This window comes from Rissa tridactyla, chromosome 3 (assembly GCF_028500815.1).
Source record: "Rissa tridactyla isolate bRisTri1 chromosome 3, bRisTri1.patW.cur.20221130, whole genome shotgun sequence".
In the NCBI taxonomy this organism is placed as follows: domain Eukaryota; kingdom Metazoa; phylum Chordata; class Aves; order Charadriiformes; family Laridae; genus Rissa; species Rissa tridactyla.
The window spans coordinates 9,106,008-9,120,551 of record NC_071468.1 but is presented as its reverse complement, the minus strand read 5'-3'; the positions used below and the strand labels follow the sequence as shown (position 1 = coordinate 9,120,551).

Here is a 14,544-nt window from a genome sequence, read left to right as displayed (position 1 = left end):
ATGCCCTTTAGGACTGCTTTATCATAACTATGTGCACAGTTTATTATGTGGCTGTAGCTGACAAAACTTCTTTTGTTTCTGAAAGATTCACTTTTTTTCCACCTGTGTCTCTGTCTGCAATTTGTTCAGTAATTTTGGGGAGTATAAGTAAATTCACTTAAGCTTGCAGAAAAATCCAGTGGTTACATTTGAGTTTATTTTGAGCATCTTTAATTTTCATGTGGTTAGTTTTTGTTTCTTAAAATTTCATGTTTACAATTCTATGAACAGCTTCTATTACCTGGGAAATAGCAGACTTGCTGAATGCACCATTGGAGTGAAGTGCAGAGCTGGTTAAGTTAATTGTTTTAAAGATTTATTTTCATGCATATTACCTGATGCAGAATAGGTATTGAAGTGCTTTCATTCAGGGCCGATGTAACTTGTTATTGGGGTTTACAATTACTAACAAACAGGATTAATTATAGGTGCTGCGTGTGCCTGGCTTTTAAGCAGTAGTCCTACTATGAATGCATTACATTTGGTCAATTAAACAATGTAGTGGAGGTGAAGATGGTTTATGCAGTTGTTTGTTAGTAATACTACAGCAAGTTGCCTTTCATGCTGGGTTGCTCTTCATAACATCTGCCATATATTTTTCCTTATAATAGCTCAATGAGTTCTAAGATGATGTATGTAAAGCAAAAACAAATTCTAAAGCTCGTTTGATCCCAAAGCGGCAGAGTCATTGTCTGGATACAGCAGAAATAATTTGGCGTTACAAATACTAGTTGGGATGAGATAAATTTGAGTCAACAAGTTATTAGTATTTTGTAGGATTGTAAATTACATGAATAAGTAAATGTGTATTAAAAGCCTGCAGAAGATTGTGTACAGGCCATGTCATTTGTTCAGGGAAGCAGAAAAATTAGGAGAAAATGGGATCTCTGGCTTTTAAAATGTAGTCCGAGTGAAAAATGCTGCTAGGACATTACATTTAAAAGTGCACAATTTGCAAGTATTTGTTGGTTTGTGGTGGGGGTTTTTTGGCCTTCAATTTTACGTAATGGATTTGTTCACATTTAGGCATGGTATGGAACAGAAATTAAAAGTGTGTTATCCCTTCAAGAGGGTAACTTGTCAGCAGAAGGTGACAAGGAAGAAGAATACAACAAGCAGGTAATGCAGAAGTGGGGGGGAAATGTGTTTTATTACATTGATGTGCCTTCCTCTGAGCTGCTGCATGAGGAGGCAGGCATTGCTAAGCAGTCTTTGCGTGGGGATTTTTGTTGTGGCATTTGTAGTGTGAAATATTGTTTAGTGCCTGAGTGAAGTAGAATAATCTGGGTAAAAAGTGCAATTATTTCAACCAAAGAACTGGAATTAAAAAGGAGGGAGAACTCTAACTGTCTGTATTCATCCTCATGTTGGTTTTTATATGCTGAATAGCGTGAGAACGGTCTTGACTGAGGAGGAAATATTCTTAATGAATGATATTTTTAAAAAATGCAGCAGTCGATTCATACGGTGTATTTATAATTTTGTGCATTTTGACCTTTTCTCAGAAGAAGCAAAAAGAGATTGCATATCTAAGTAACAGACAAAAAGACTGACAAGGAATACTTAAATATATTCTGCTATATATCTGCAGTAATGCAGGCTTCTAATCCCTCCTCCTATCTCCATATAAATGATACAGTTCAAGACCATAGCTGTTTTCTTCACTAAAAGCAGTAAAGCTCTTTTAGATGAAATGTCTAAAAACATCTTGTAATAACTTGGAGCATGCTGGCAAGAGTAGTCACTTGTGACTATGTGTGAAACCCCCTCAGCTAGTCGATATTGTAATAAGCAAAAATGGTAGCATCACTCCATTATTCAGAAAAGCCAACAGCATGCTTGTCCCTTAGGCTACAGCATTCATTAAGAAAAGCTTACTGGGCTGAAAGCTGGAAACAGATGATAACGGGATATGATTTTCATATTTAATGCATTCCTTGGAAGAGTATGTGTGCTGCAGATTGATAGAAGAATCAACTGCTACTTTACTAAAAGACTTTCTAGTTTGCCCTATAGCTACCGATGGAATCATTCAGCCAAGAAATTAACTTTTTCTCCTTTTACCTGCTTTATATATCTGCTAAGCAGGCTGCCTGGCTGCCAGTAAATGTTATTATGCAGTTAAATGTTTGGTATTTAAGACTCTTATCAGAAAAGAAACAGAGGCCACACTATTTTGTTTTTATAGTAGGAGGAAGGTTTTCGGTTTTCTTTCTTCAGTGCATTAGCAGTCGTTAATCTGAGTTTATAGGAAGTTTTCCCCATAGATTAAAAAGTTAAAAACCTTGAATTTAGAGCGTTCTTTAAACTGTAATGTATAAAGCAATGAACCCGAGCAACCTTGACCTATATAAGCAGGCCTCCAGCAGTTTGTGAATTATGTTTTTAATTCAGACGTACGTGAAAAGGTGAGTTTATTTTTGAATGCTAGATTCTTCAATTAAAAGCTGTCAGCGTAGGAAACATGATTTCTAACCTATGGAAAAGTTTACATACATACTAGAACATCAAAGGCTTATGGTGTGGCTTAGATTTTTTTAAAAGCTATTAGCAGGTTTCGAACAGGACAAGAACTTGGTGTGTACCCAAATATGTCACTTTATGTTGAATTACAGTTAGTAGCTTGATTGTGGACTCTTTCCTCCCCTGTCCCCTTCTTTCTCCTTCTCATCTCCCTCCATAAATACAAAGGTAACTTCAACTAAATTGTGCATCCTTTTGCCCTGTCTATGTGATGTGTCTCAGATCTTACTCTGTAACTGCATTATTTTTTTTGACTGATTGTGCCTGTTTCCCACAACCTTCCCCTCACTTAAAACCTGCTTGTTCTTATGTCCAAAATACAAGAGTTTGTTCTTGGTGATGTGGCACTGAGTTAGTCGTAGCAAACATGTGCGGTTAGCAGGTGGTATATGCAGGATGCAAATCATCACAGCTTGGAAACAGTTTTATTCGCCAGCACTGGTATTGTAATGGTTTCCTTCAGGCTAGTTAGGATGCCAGTGACTGTGTGGTAACCTTTTCAGTGATGAAGGACAAATACAGAAGCAGTCTTCTAGAGATGGTCAGTATCCCAATGCCCCTAAAACACCAATGTGAATACCTGCTACTTCTCTGAGACGTGGGATATGCATCTCCTTGGGCTCAGTTTTTATGGGAGTCCTTAAGCTCAGAAGTCATATACCCAAACAGTGTTTGTCTAGAAAACCATGATTCTCCATGGAAAGAACTTGACCGCTAGTCTTTTGAAGCCCAGTGTAATGGCAATCCAGTGTTACGAGTTGGAGGAGAGGTTCCATACTGAAGAGATCCTTCTCAGCTGACATCGCTGTATAACCTGGGCTTCTGACACCTTTGTGCTCTGCAGTCTGGCTTCTTGAACTTTGAAGCACTTTCTTGAAGTCTCTTGAAGATTTCGGACTTGTGCATCTTGGCACTGCCATGTCTGTAGGACGCAGGGCATAGGGCACCTCCAAGGAACACCTGTGGGTGGGAGAGCATCCTTCTCTGAGAAAGGGGGTGTCACTAGGTGAGAGCGATGCTGGCACTTGGAAGAGATGAGCCTCTGGCTTGACTTCACCTCCCTAGCTTTCCTGTGGTGATCTACTGCTGGGGGAGATTGGGCCCTTTTGTAAGTCCTAATGGAAGGCATTTTTTTTTTTCTTAGCTTTGTTCTCTTCAAAACACTTTAATGATAGTAAAAAAAGATTGTATTTGTTTCTGGAGGAAGAAGTGTGGAGCCTGCACTCCACAACCAGAAAGAGGATTGTTAAGTGTGTTTTGTGCAGAGACTTCATTTAACTCCCAGCTGGAGCAATGTGAAGTTCAGTAATTGCATTGACTGTTTTAGGTAAGTCATCTACACGTTTTTACTGTTTTGGTAGTAAAAACAGTACCTAGACCAATGTTATCTGTCCTGCTTTTGCTTTGAGAATGCAAAGGTGGTGAAGAGATTATTTTTTTCCGTAATCAAAGAGGAGCTTGTTAGAGATGTGCGTCTGCTGTGACTCTGCCAAGCACTTGTACCTGTTTGAGTTGCACTTGTTCTGGAACACTACATCCAGGAGCTGCTAAATCCATAAAGTACTTGCTAGATGCATTTTAAAGCAGCAAATCCAAGACCCGAAAAGTAATTAGGAGGAACCCGAGAGCAGTGGTGATGGAATAAGCTGTGAACTTAATCTGAGTAGCAAACCTTTACTCCTTCTTAAAATAACTTCATGGCTTTTTGTTCTGCTTCTTGTTACGTGGAACTTGAGCTTTTTTTAATGAAACTTGGTCACAGACTAGACAAGATGCCTTTGTTTCCTTTAAGCTGGGCTTGGCAGCTGACTTTGTATGGTAGGAAGAGGTCAGGCAATGAAAGAGAGGAGAGAGGTGTGGAGGTGACTGGAAATTGTCTTGCTGTGATTCGGGGCTGAAAAGTAAGCCCTGCTTAGCATGAACAATGGTATTACGATAGCTAACTTTGGCTTTGCATAAACTGGCGGTGACCTTTTAGTAGTAGTAGTGGCAGTAGCCCCTCCTTCTAAATTGTTCTGATTGAGTAGATTTACAAAGAGAAAAAGGCAAGTATTAAAACACTGGGATTTAGAAGCAGAGTGGTTATACAGTTGGAACTATTTTTATGCAAGTTCAGCAGTTCTTGGAGGGAGGCGCTGTGTAACATGTTTCTGCTCCGTGCCCAAAGTTGCTTTGTGGAAAATGCGATTTCATGTATGTGGTGTTAGCGGAGTAGACACTCTTCCTCTTTAGCATGATTTAACAGACAGGAAAAAGCAGAAAGAAGACGATGAGTAAAATGAATTTTGCTTCATTCTTACTTGCTTTGTTGACATGCTGTGAGCAAAGGTGGATATATAGACAAGTAAGCGATGTCAGATGTATGTTTCAAACTCTCTGAGGACCCTTTCTCATCCTGTTGCCTTCTAGAGAAGACCATGAGAAGAGTAGGAGGAAGGAGGTTGCTCAGAGCAGCTCCTGCAGGTGGCTCCAGAAAGGCCAGCTGTGCCATGGACACTGCAATGGCATCCTAATGGTCATGTCTTGGCTTTGGGGTTCTGCAGTACCTAAACCACAGGCTACCTGCGGCTATACAGTCGTGCACAAATACAGCACAAGGGTTTAAAGGTGTTTTCAGTGACTTGGGTGGGTAGATCTAAATGTCGTGCTTTGGCCCAGGGTCTTAGAAGCCTTTGCAGGAATCTTAATTTTGAAAGTTTGCCTGCTTGTAAAAACCGGTTACCATTTAGATTGAGTTTTGATTTAGTTTGAGTCCTTCAAGTATTTCAGTCCCTGTTAGCCAGATTGGGGGTTCGGTGTGCTTTTGCCACTAGTTGTTTTGGTCCACAGAGCTTCACTTGAGGTCCAGGCCCTTGTTTTCACACTAGAATGCAAGAAAGGCACGCCAAGTGTTTGTGTAATAATAATACTATACAAAATACTTGAATTCTGTGACAATTTTCTCTCCAGAAACCAACATGTGATTCTCTAGAAGCTCCATTTGCAACGTGCTGCCTGTTTGTTTCCTTAAGCTATTTCCCATTTGTATTTTTCAGATGCTGTGTGTTGGCAGACGGGCAGGAATTAGCACTAAGACAGCCATGCCAAGAGGACTGTATCATCCAGCAACAGTCTTTATGGGTTGCCACACATCAGCTGTCTCAGCTGCTGGAGGTTTGGGCATGTGGCAGAAGCCCTCCCAGCCCACAGAGAGCTGCTTGGTGCCCGACTCGCCTTCATGCTCTCCATCATTTGAAGGACTTGGTCCAGAGAGCAGAAGCGCTGATTTAGAGTGTGATGCATTAGTGGAGGGAGCAGAGACACATGGAGACCTTGCCACCAGTGAGGAAGGCTCCGAGCAGCTCATCTCCTCAGCATCTGATCCCAAACCTGAGGAGGAATGGCTGCAGGGAAGCATCCCAGGTATGGCAGGGCATATGCCTGTCTGCCTCTGCCCGGCGCTGGGGCAAATGCATCCCAACCAGAGTGATGCACATGGCTGCTGGTTTCCCCTATATGTATTGCAGTCTGGCTGAAGCACAGCAGTACTCTCTTTTTTCTCTTTTTTTCTTTTTTTCTTTTTCTTTTGACTCTGCTTCCTCACAGATCGCTCATCTGGGCATGCTGGGGGTTAAGCCTGTCCAGATTCACTATTAGAAAGTGAAGATTTCTGCACTGCTGTGCTTGTGATTGTCCTGAAGTAGTCTGAGTCTCTTTTTAAGAGGTTTAATGTGAACCTACTTCACTGGAAGAGTACACCTCTTCTGTTTCGTGTTGATCCCTGGAAGTGTTCAAGGCCAGGCTGGATGGGGCTTTGAGCAGCCTGGTCTAGTGGGAGGTGTTCCTGCCCAGGGCAGAGGGGTTGGAATTGGATGATCTTTAAGGTCCCTTCCAACTCTAATGATTCAGTGGTTTCCTTCTCCCTCAGATGCTTGTAAACAATAATTTATTTATTTCCAAAACTGGGATTTGGCCATGTAGACTGAGGATCAGTATGTCCCTGTATGTGGTTGGATTAACTCCTCCTTGATGGTGGTTCTGTCTTGTTCTGGACTTTCCTGAGAAAGGAACTGCAGATCTCCCAGACAAGATGCTCTTGCTCTGGGATGAGACGTGCTGCCCTCAAAGACTGCATTCCAGCTTCTTATTCCTTTTCTTCCTTCTTTCCCTGTGCACCCGCCCCCACCATCTTGGCAAAATGCGTTCTCTGCTGTTTTACTGGCTTGGTTGGTTACTTTGAAGTAAGCTAATGGACTTGTTTTTGAAGTCACAGTAAAAGATTTGTCGCTAAGTAACAGTTTATTCCTTTTTTTAAGACCTTGCAGAAATACTCTCCCATGCTTTGCCAGTTAACATAGCAATTTTCAACTTAAACTAGTTTTCCAAGCACCATAACAATTGCTAAAATGGAACTATTTATAATGGAAACTGGTGGCAACCCTGCTCTCCTGTAATGATTGTGGCTTTCTTTATAGAGGAAAGCTGGCATCTCCATCAGATACTCTTCTGTGCCACTTCTTGGGGCCTTTCTGACATTCTCTTTCTTGAGGTTTGTTTGGGTTTTTTTTGCATTCCTTTTTCGTTCTCTAAGGAATTTATTTGCCTCTCATTTTCTTTCATCTGATGCATTTGCCACTTCTCTATTTTAATGAAAACCTGTCCTTTCTGGCACTGGGAGGAGACCAGTCCAGTGTGGCTTACGTTAACCCCAGGCTCTGCCTGTGGCGCTGCAAAGCGCTGGTTCTTCCCCACAGGGAAGGCTGAGATGGCCAGCATCGTGTCTAGGAAAGAAATACCCATTTAATTTCTGGAATGCAGTATCTCTACCTTCAGAGAAACTGTACAGTTGGGTTCAAAATCAAAACGAGCTCTTTGTCAAATGGCACGGTAATCACCTCAGAGTGCCCAGGGGGCTTTTTATGTCTGTCTGTCTGCCAAATGCGTGTTGCAAAGTGAACAGGCTGATGTGGTCCAGGTTTGAATGTGTGGAGGGGACTGGCTTGTTCCAGCTCTCCTAAGCTTGACCTTCCACACTGCAAATAATGAGAACTGATGAAGATGCTTGGCTGTCCCATACCAGGAGCGAGCACACACTGGGCTCTGCTGCTGGCTTGGTGCAAAGTGGTGCTCGCCAGCCTCTGGCACCACAAAATACAGGAAGGAACAAATCCCATTTCCCACAGGTTAAAGAAGCAAGAAAATGGCCCTTTTCTCCTCCCTGCAAATTGGAGAACAAAACTTTGTTCCTCTCCATCCTCATTTCCCAGCAAGCGCAGTAGTGACATTTCTGTTGCACATAACTTGCTTCACAAATTTGGGAGCAAGGCTGAGAGCCTATCCTGGCATCAGCTACTGTTTGGCATAAACCTTAGGTGATTTGGTTCCAGTGAAACTCCGTGACCAAGACAAACAGAAATGCTGGGTGCTGTAGCGTTAGCAGGTGTACAAATGCTGGTTAATTTAAACCCATGGTGAATTTTATGAAGAACTGGGAATTTCTGTAGCAATACTAATTTGTTACAGCACTAGCTGGTCCATTAACTTTTGGCATTCTATAAAAAGATAAGTAGCGTGTATCTGTCGTCTTAGAAGCATGATTCAGCCCTGTACTCTCCTCTTTTAGAGAAGGCAATTAATGCGTAGAGTTTAAAAGCCTCCAGGCACGTGTTTCTTCTGCAAGGTTTAAAAAATATGTACAATAGTAGCCTCTTCAGGTGCACTTTTTTCCTCTAAGAAAAGCTTTTTCTAGCTTTTCTGTGTCATCATTCCTCCAGAGACGGTTTAGTGAAGTAGCCCTGGCCTTCATGCCGGTGATGGTTTTTGAGGAGTGCCAGGTTTGTTTCCCACCTGCTGAGAGCTGCAAACCCAAAAGGCGTTGAGTGTGGAGGCTGGAGCCTCCCCAGACTCCCCCTTGCGAGAGGAGTGCAGAAGGACACGGGGCCATGGGCAGGGAAACCCAAAGTGAAGGGAGAAGCAGAGGGATTCTCGCACACACATGATAACTGAAAGAGGTGAACAGACAGCATAGGTAATCTTAGTTTAATTCTCTATGCTATGGTGTACTCCTTGGTCCTGCTAATGTTTTGGGAATAATTTATTATTTTTTTATTTTTTTACAGGACCAAAGCCTCGCCTGGGTAACTGGTGGACTTTTAAGGAGGCAAACCGGGAGAGCAGCGTTGAGCTCCCCGTCCCCGTGAGCGCTGAGGAGGTGATGCTGAGCGCTCCCAGCGTGCCACAGGGGACGGCCTTGCCAGGGGCCAGTGGGGAGCAGGGTAGTGATGCCAGTACTGCAGAGGGCTCCCTGCTGCAATCATCAGACCCTCCTGCAGTGCAGAAGGAGCCCTCAGTCAGCTCAGCACCAGACGGGTATGTCCTTATGTATCTTCTCTCTGCTGGTACTTATTCGTTAGCTTATGCCCTGGAGGCTCTTTTCACAGCCTGGCTGATACTGGCACTAAAGCTTCCATACAGGTGGGCAAAATTCTTACTTATTTTGTATTTCGCTACCTCTGTGCTAGTGGTTAAATGACTTCAGGTATCTCATTCACGTCAGACTTGGAGGAGGCAAGTATGTTTGTTGTTAAAATGTAATAGACATTCTTTAAATATAAGCAAATCTTATTTCAACAAATTTATTTAATAGTACCTATAAATTACTGAACAGCACGTTTTGTGTACATTAAAATTTCCAGTTGGATGAATTTCTTGAGCATTTTGTGTGGAAATAGCAGAGAGAGAATGAAGGAAGCACAACACAGAGATGCACATCTTGTCCTCTGCTGCTGTGTGAAAGTGGTGGGGTTTTATTGCCAACAACAACTGCAATACCAGTGTATCACCTGAAATACCAATCACAGCTGGATTTTCAGCCTTGCGATGCCCTTGTAAGACAGGGAAGCACATCCCCATCCTGACGGAGCAATACCCACAATGAGATGGTCCAAGGGGTTTGCCTGCGTCAGATGGGAGGGCTGGCTTTGCTCCCTCCCTGTGCTCGAACAGCCTTATGCCAACTGCCGTTATCCTTTCCTGGGTCCCCGCCTTGTTGCACGGCATTGCTGCAGCAGCATCCCTCCCATCTTTATCTCCTGTCTATTAGTTCTTCTGAAAGTCCATTTGCCGCCGCTTCCCTCTGCAGTGCTTCATGTCCATGTCCCCTTTCCTTCCTACCGCTGCCTTACCTCACAATTTTGTGCCCTACGACTGCTGCCTTTCTCCTGCCTGCTCTCCCTTAGCAGCACGCTTCTGTTTCCTTGTTCTCTGCATCCTCCAACGCCCTTTTCCCTCCTTACCAGTGTTTTCCTGCCCCCAGTCACAACAGAAATATTGAAGAAAGCCTTTTCTGCAGGCATGTGCTGTGTTTCAGCAGGTGTTGTTCCCCTTGGGTCTCCCTACCTTGTGCATCCAACTCCCTACTGTTCACATGCAAAATGCTCCTAGCTGGAGTGGTTAGCTAGATACAGGGTGGTTAGGTGGTGGCTGTATGTTGGGGGGAGACCACATACAAAAGAATACCAGTGTTTTTTACCTCTGGAGAATGAGGAGTACTCTTTTGCCGGCTGCTGGTGTTTTTTTTTTTTTTCCTTTTTGGTTGTTTACAGCTTTTTAATGTGCTTAACGCATCTATTCTTCCAACATGCGTGGTCATGTTGTCTTACCTACTGATTTCAATATTAGTTTGTATTTTAATAGATGACAGTTGAGCAGAAACTAGCGGCCATCAATATACACTTCTGTAACTTTATCATTTTACATTTGCATCAGACTGTTGCTTGCTATGGAAACATCATCTAATTTACATCTAAATAGCTTTTACCCAGTTTTTCTTTTGTATAACACCTGTTAATCATAACACTTCGTAGGGAAGTTGCATAGAGTGCCTGCCTTTGCTAGAGAAGTCATAGCTGAGTGATGGTAATTTAACCTTTTGTTCTCCCCCTGTCAACGCTAGTGATGCCTCATTGTTCATAAGCTGATGAAAATACTGTGCAACGCTCTTGAAGCCCAACTAAATTATACAAAAGGTTTCACTGCTTGCATTATCTCTGGAGCACGACTGAAACCAGAACGTGGTGGTTTTCTCTTGGATTATGCTGAGCTGAATACCTCTGTTTCTCAAGGCCATGGAAGTGGGATCGCCACTGTTAAGATGTTTCTGCAGAAAAGATACAAATTTTGATTTGTTTTACCTGAGAATTAACACGCAGATAAAATTTCAAAAATGGGAGGCACAGGAGGTTTCGTGGAGGGATAAGCAGCCTTTTCCATTGTTGCGCTTATAACCAGGTGGGTTTTCCAAGTGCATCTTTCCAATGCACGTGAAATTCAGTGTGCACACTTGAGTTTTGCAAAATAATTCAGAAGCTGAAAATCTTGGGGAAAAGTTTCCAAGTAGTTAGTACATGAATTTCAATTATATGAATTCACAAACTATGAGAATGCAACTTTTTTGGTCTGAATATATCATGCTAGATTCACAGAATGAATAATATCACAGGTCTTGCTATGTCCCTTCAGTCCATGTGTTTTTTCCTCTTACGAAATTCCTATGCAGGCTGAAGAAATAGGCAGAGATTTTGCAAAACTATTTATATTTGTTGTCCTAAATTAAAATATCTGTAGTTTGGACTTTCCTAATGCAGCAGTGTCGCTGCTGTGGCATCCGAACAAAGTATCATTCCTCGCCTGTTGTCTTTGGGCCATTTGTATGCTTTTGGTGTATTATTTGAAATTAGTACAAGTGATGGAGGGGAAAGGAGTTGTCATGTGCAGGGTTCATAGCTCACTCGAAAGGCAAAACAAAATCCTTGTTGCGTGTCAGGAAGTCGCGAGTTTATATTTTTGGAGAAAACGCCTTTCCTACCTTACTGCAGAAATACCATTGTCTTTTTTTTTTTGAAAAAAAAAAAAAAAATTTAGTGTTTTTCCCCACAGTTAAGTGTTTGCACGTCACATTTTACCTCTGGGTGAGTTCAGCCTGATTTCAAACTGCCTTTTCCACCTAGGGGAATGGTTATCATGATAACATCATCAGGTTATTAACCAGAGAAAAACGATGTTGCTATGAAAGGTTATTTAATGTAAGCTTTACCCGTTGGTTGCAGTTCACAGTGGGGTGCTGTGACTTTGCTACCTTATTTTCCAAAAACATCATTTTTAATAACTAAATGCTGTGTTTTGGAGCACGGTTGGGCGAGTGCATTGATCAGAGGTTGTACACATGCATCTTCAGACTTGTCTTGCCAGCTCAGACCTGCGCGAGAGCCTGGGCCGTGTATTTTCCATTCAGATCTGCAGCCCAGGAGCCCACTGGCGAGCGGGTGGCTTGGCTGGCTTGTTCACCTGGCACCCCATCTCCCCTCCCGCCAGGTAAAGCTGTCTGATAGCTCCAGTCCTTGGCTGCTTGTTGTCAGTCTGAGCTGCTGAACCGGAGGTGAAAGGTTCCGTATCCTCTTACCATTCCTTATAGCACCCAGCCCTTTCTTTAAGGGCTTAAACCCAGGGAGCGGGAGGAGGGGAGAGGGTCTCTGAGAATTAGCACAGAGAAAGATGATGACTATTTTAAGGCCTGTGCTGAGGGGGTGGAAAAAGGCAGAGCTTATGCCTGTGCTGCTTCAGCTGCATTGAAGAGGACTTAGCACAGATGGATTGTGCATTACAAAATGTAACACATAATTCAAGCTGTCAGCTTAATCAGACTGTTTCCAGGAAGCAACCTGTAAAAGAGAAGGACCTCTTGTTTGCTGACCTCTGATCCGTAGCCTGCTGCAGATTGTCATACATTTTGTTTTTCTTTATGTTGGTGTCCCTTCCTTCCCCTTCCCTTTTTATTATTGTATCCCTCTCGAGTGGCACCCTGGAAGGACCACCCAGTGGGAGAAAAACAATGGGAAATGAGCCGGCTGCTAAAATACAGGGTTTGTAAGACTGGGGGAAAAGAAAAAGCGCTGTTTAACTGCATATGTGATCTCCCTGGTATTGTTTTGCTTATTAAACGTCTAGGAAACTCGACTAAATGCACGGCAGCTCCCCCTTAATTGTTCGCTGTTGCCCAACAGTCTGAAGGAAAACACAACTTTTCAGTGTAGCTTAACATGATTGCAAAAACGATGCAAGTTTTCATGCACAGAGCTTTTTACTTGGGGGAGCATAAATCATGGTTAACTGTATAAATATGCCAGCTTCTACATATGGGGGGGCGAAAAAAAAGAAATCTTTATTTTGCCTGTGGGGCTCTGCTGGCGGGCATTGCTGCTGGAGACCTGGCCTGGAAAGTCCCCAACAAAGCAAGCAGCCGGGCTGGACCTGAATAGCCATTTACACCTCTGTTCAAGGATTAGCCTGATGTATTGTTTCAATGTTTAAGTCCTAATTTGCATCATTATAGAGGTGCAGCTTCATCAAAACCCCTCTGAGATCCCAGTTATGTCCCCGTACCTGTAGGTGGTCACCAGATTTATTCCGATTGTGGAGGTGAAGGAATTAAACTACTTGGAGCAGGCTAATTTCAATGCAGCATCTCAGTCCCTGGCTGATTTTTTGGATGGCTTGTTTGCTCGTGTGTTTTTGGTTTTGTGTTGTTTTTATTTTTTCTTTCTACAGAGCTCAAGCAATGTGGTTTTTGCTGCTGTTTGCTTTCGAAGGCTAAACCGAGGTGTTTATTTTTTCCAACTGGTGTGGTGGGAATGCGTTTAAAATACCTGTCGCAACTCAAGTCACTTCAACCCCTGTTTACTGTCCCTCCGCAGGCACGGCGGGATGCTGGCAGGACTCTCCTGTGCGCTGCAGTTGATAGAAGACGTGGTGGTGAGGACGAGACCCCAGCACCGGGCGCTGTACCAGGGCGAGCACGTGGGGACGATGGGGACGGCGGAGCTGCTCAGGTTAATGCTGCTTCTCCGCAAACTGCCTCACCTCTCTGCTGCCCTTGCACAGCAGGCAGGAACCAGGGAGGTGGGCAGCGCTGCCTATGCCTGAACCCCATCCCCTTTGTTCTTGTTTGCTTGCTGCTGTACGTCCAGCGTAATGCTTGTAGTAATTTTGTTGTTGATTGCTTACACGCTTCTAATTGAATTCAGGTGAGCAATGGCAAGAGGCTGTTACCGAGCAGCTTTGCAGGAGCCTGTTGAGATTTGAGCCAGGGGTCCTCGCTCTTGCGGTGACAAATGGCTGGTGCAAAGAGCAAGCGGGCTCCTGCAAACAAACATTGCCAGTTGCTAAGAGGCCTCCCTCCCCTTCCACTGTTTTAATGTCATTGGAGAGCTGAAATATGGCACTTAGGAGCACATACGCAAATTACTCCAACAAATACTCTTTCCTAAATGTAGCACTTTTTGCAGCCTTGCTCCACAGATCCCTTAAGTGAAGTAAATACTTATTTCCAAGAATGAGAGCATCCCCTTAGCTAGTAATGCTGATATGATTCGCTGAGGTAGACAACAATAACTAAAAAAATAATTTCTTCTTTGAGGTAAAAGAGTGAAAAGAATCATGAAAACCCATGTGTTAACAAAACTGGGGTCAGAGAGCCCTCACTGTCCCTCCACAGCATGGGCTGTTTATTAGAAGAACTTTGTAATTTTATTTATGTCAGCCTCCATAAACTAGGATTCTCATAAGCACTTAATGGTTAGAGGGTTTCTAGGGAATTAGGAGGAAGGGTTCCCAAACTGACCTGACCCCTCCAGCCTACCATTGGACATGGGTTCCTGTGAAATAACTGCTTTGGCCACGGCATAGTTGGGGCTGGTTGGTCAAGAAGCTGTTTTACTGAGTGGATGTGCACAGGTTCCTCTCTCCCTGTCAAAAAGCAAAGGTGTGAGATTAAACCTGGTGTTTTCTAAGTGCTGGGTTTGCCCTTCCTGTCCTGTTGTGCATCTTTCGCATCACAGATGTTTGTCCCTCTGGGCTGTCTGACCGGTTAACCCATTAGCCAGGAGAAATATTACAGATTCTGCCTCCAAACTGATGCTGGCTATCTGGGCTTTAAACAAACGTTGC

The 14,544-nt window shown here is 43.3% G+C and overlaps 1 protein-coding gene across 21 annotated transcripts in view; it reads left to right on the top strand.

Moving 5' to 3' along the window:
- The window catches only part of KIZ (kizuna centrosomal protein), a 50,463-nt gene that overhangs the window by 10,388 nt on the left and 25,531 nt on the right, over nt 1-14,544 (top strand). For 15 of the 21 annotated variants that reach the window (XR_008465309.1, XR_008465308.1, XR_008465307.1 and 12 more), the window contains 4 exons: nt 1,067-1,158; nt 5,598-5,964; nt 8,661-8,910; nt 13,293-13,427. Coding sequence is in view for 16 of the 21 variants with exons in the window: in XM_054194592.1 (XP_054050567.1) it covers nt 1,067-1,158; nt 5,598-5,964; nt 8,661-8,910; nt 13,293-13,427 (844 nt within the window). In the remaining 5 variants the exon portion in view is untranslated. Of the gene's footprint in view, nt 1-1,065; nt 1,159-3,706; nt 3,890-5,597; nt 5,965-8,660; nt 8,911-13,292; nt 13,428-14,544 lie in introns of all 21 variants that reach the window. The other 6 variants (XM_054194600.1, XM_054194599.1, XM_054194603.1 and 3 more) reach the window with 2 other exon arrangements.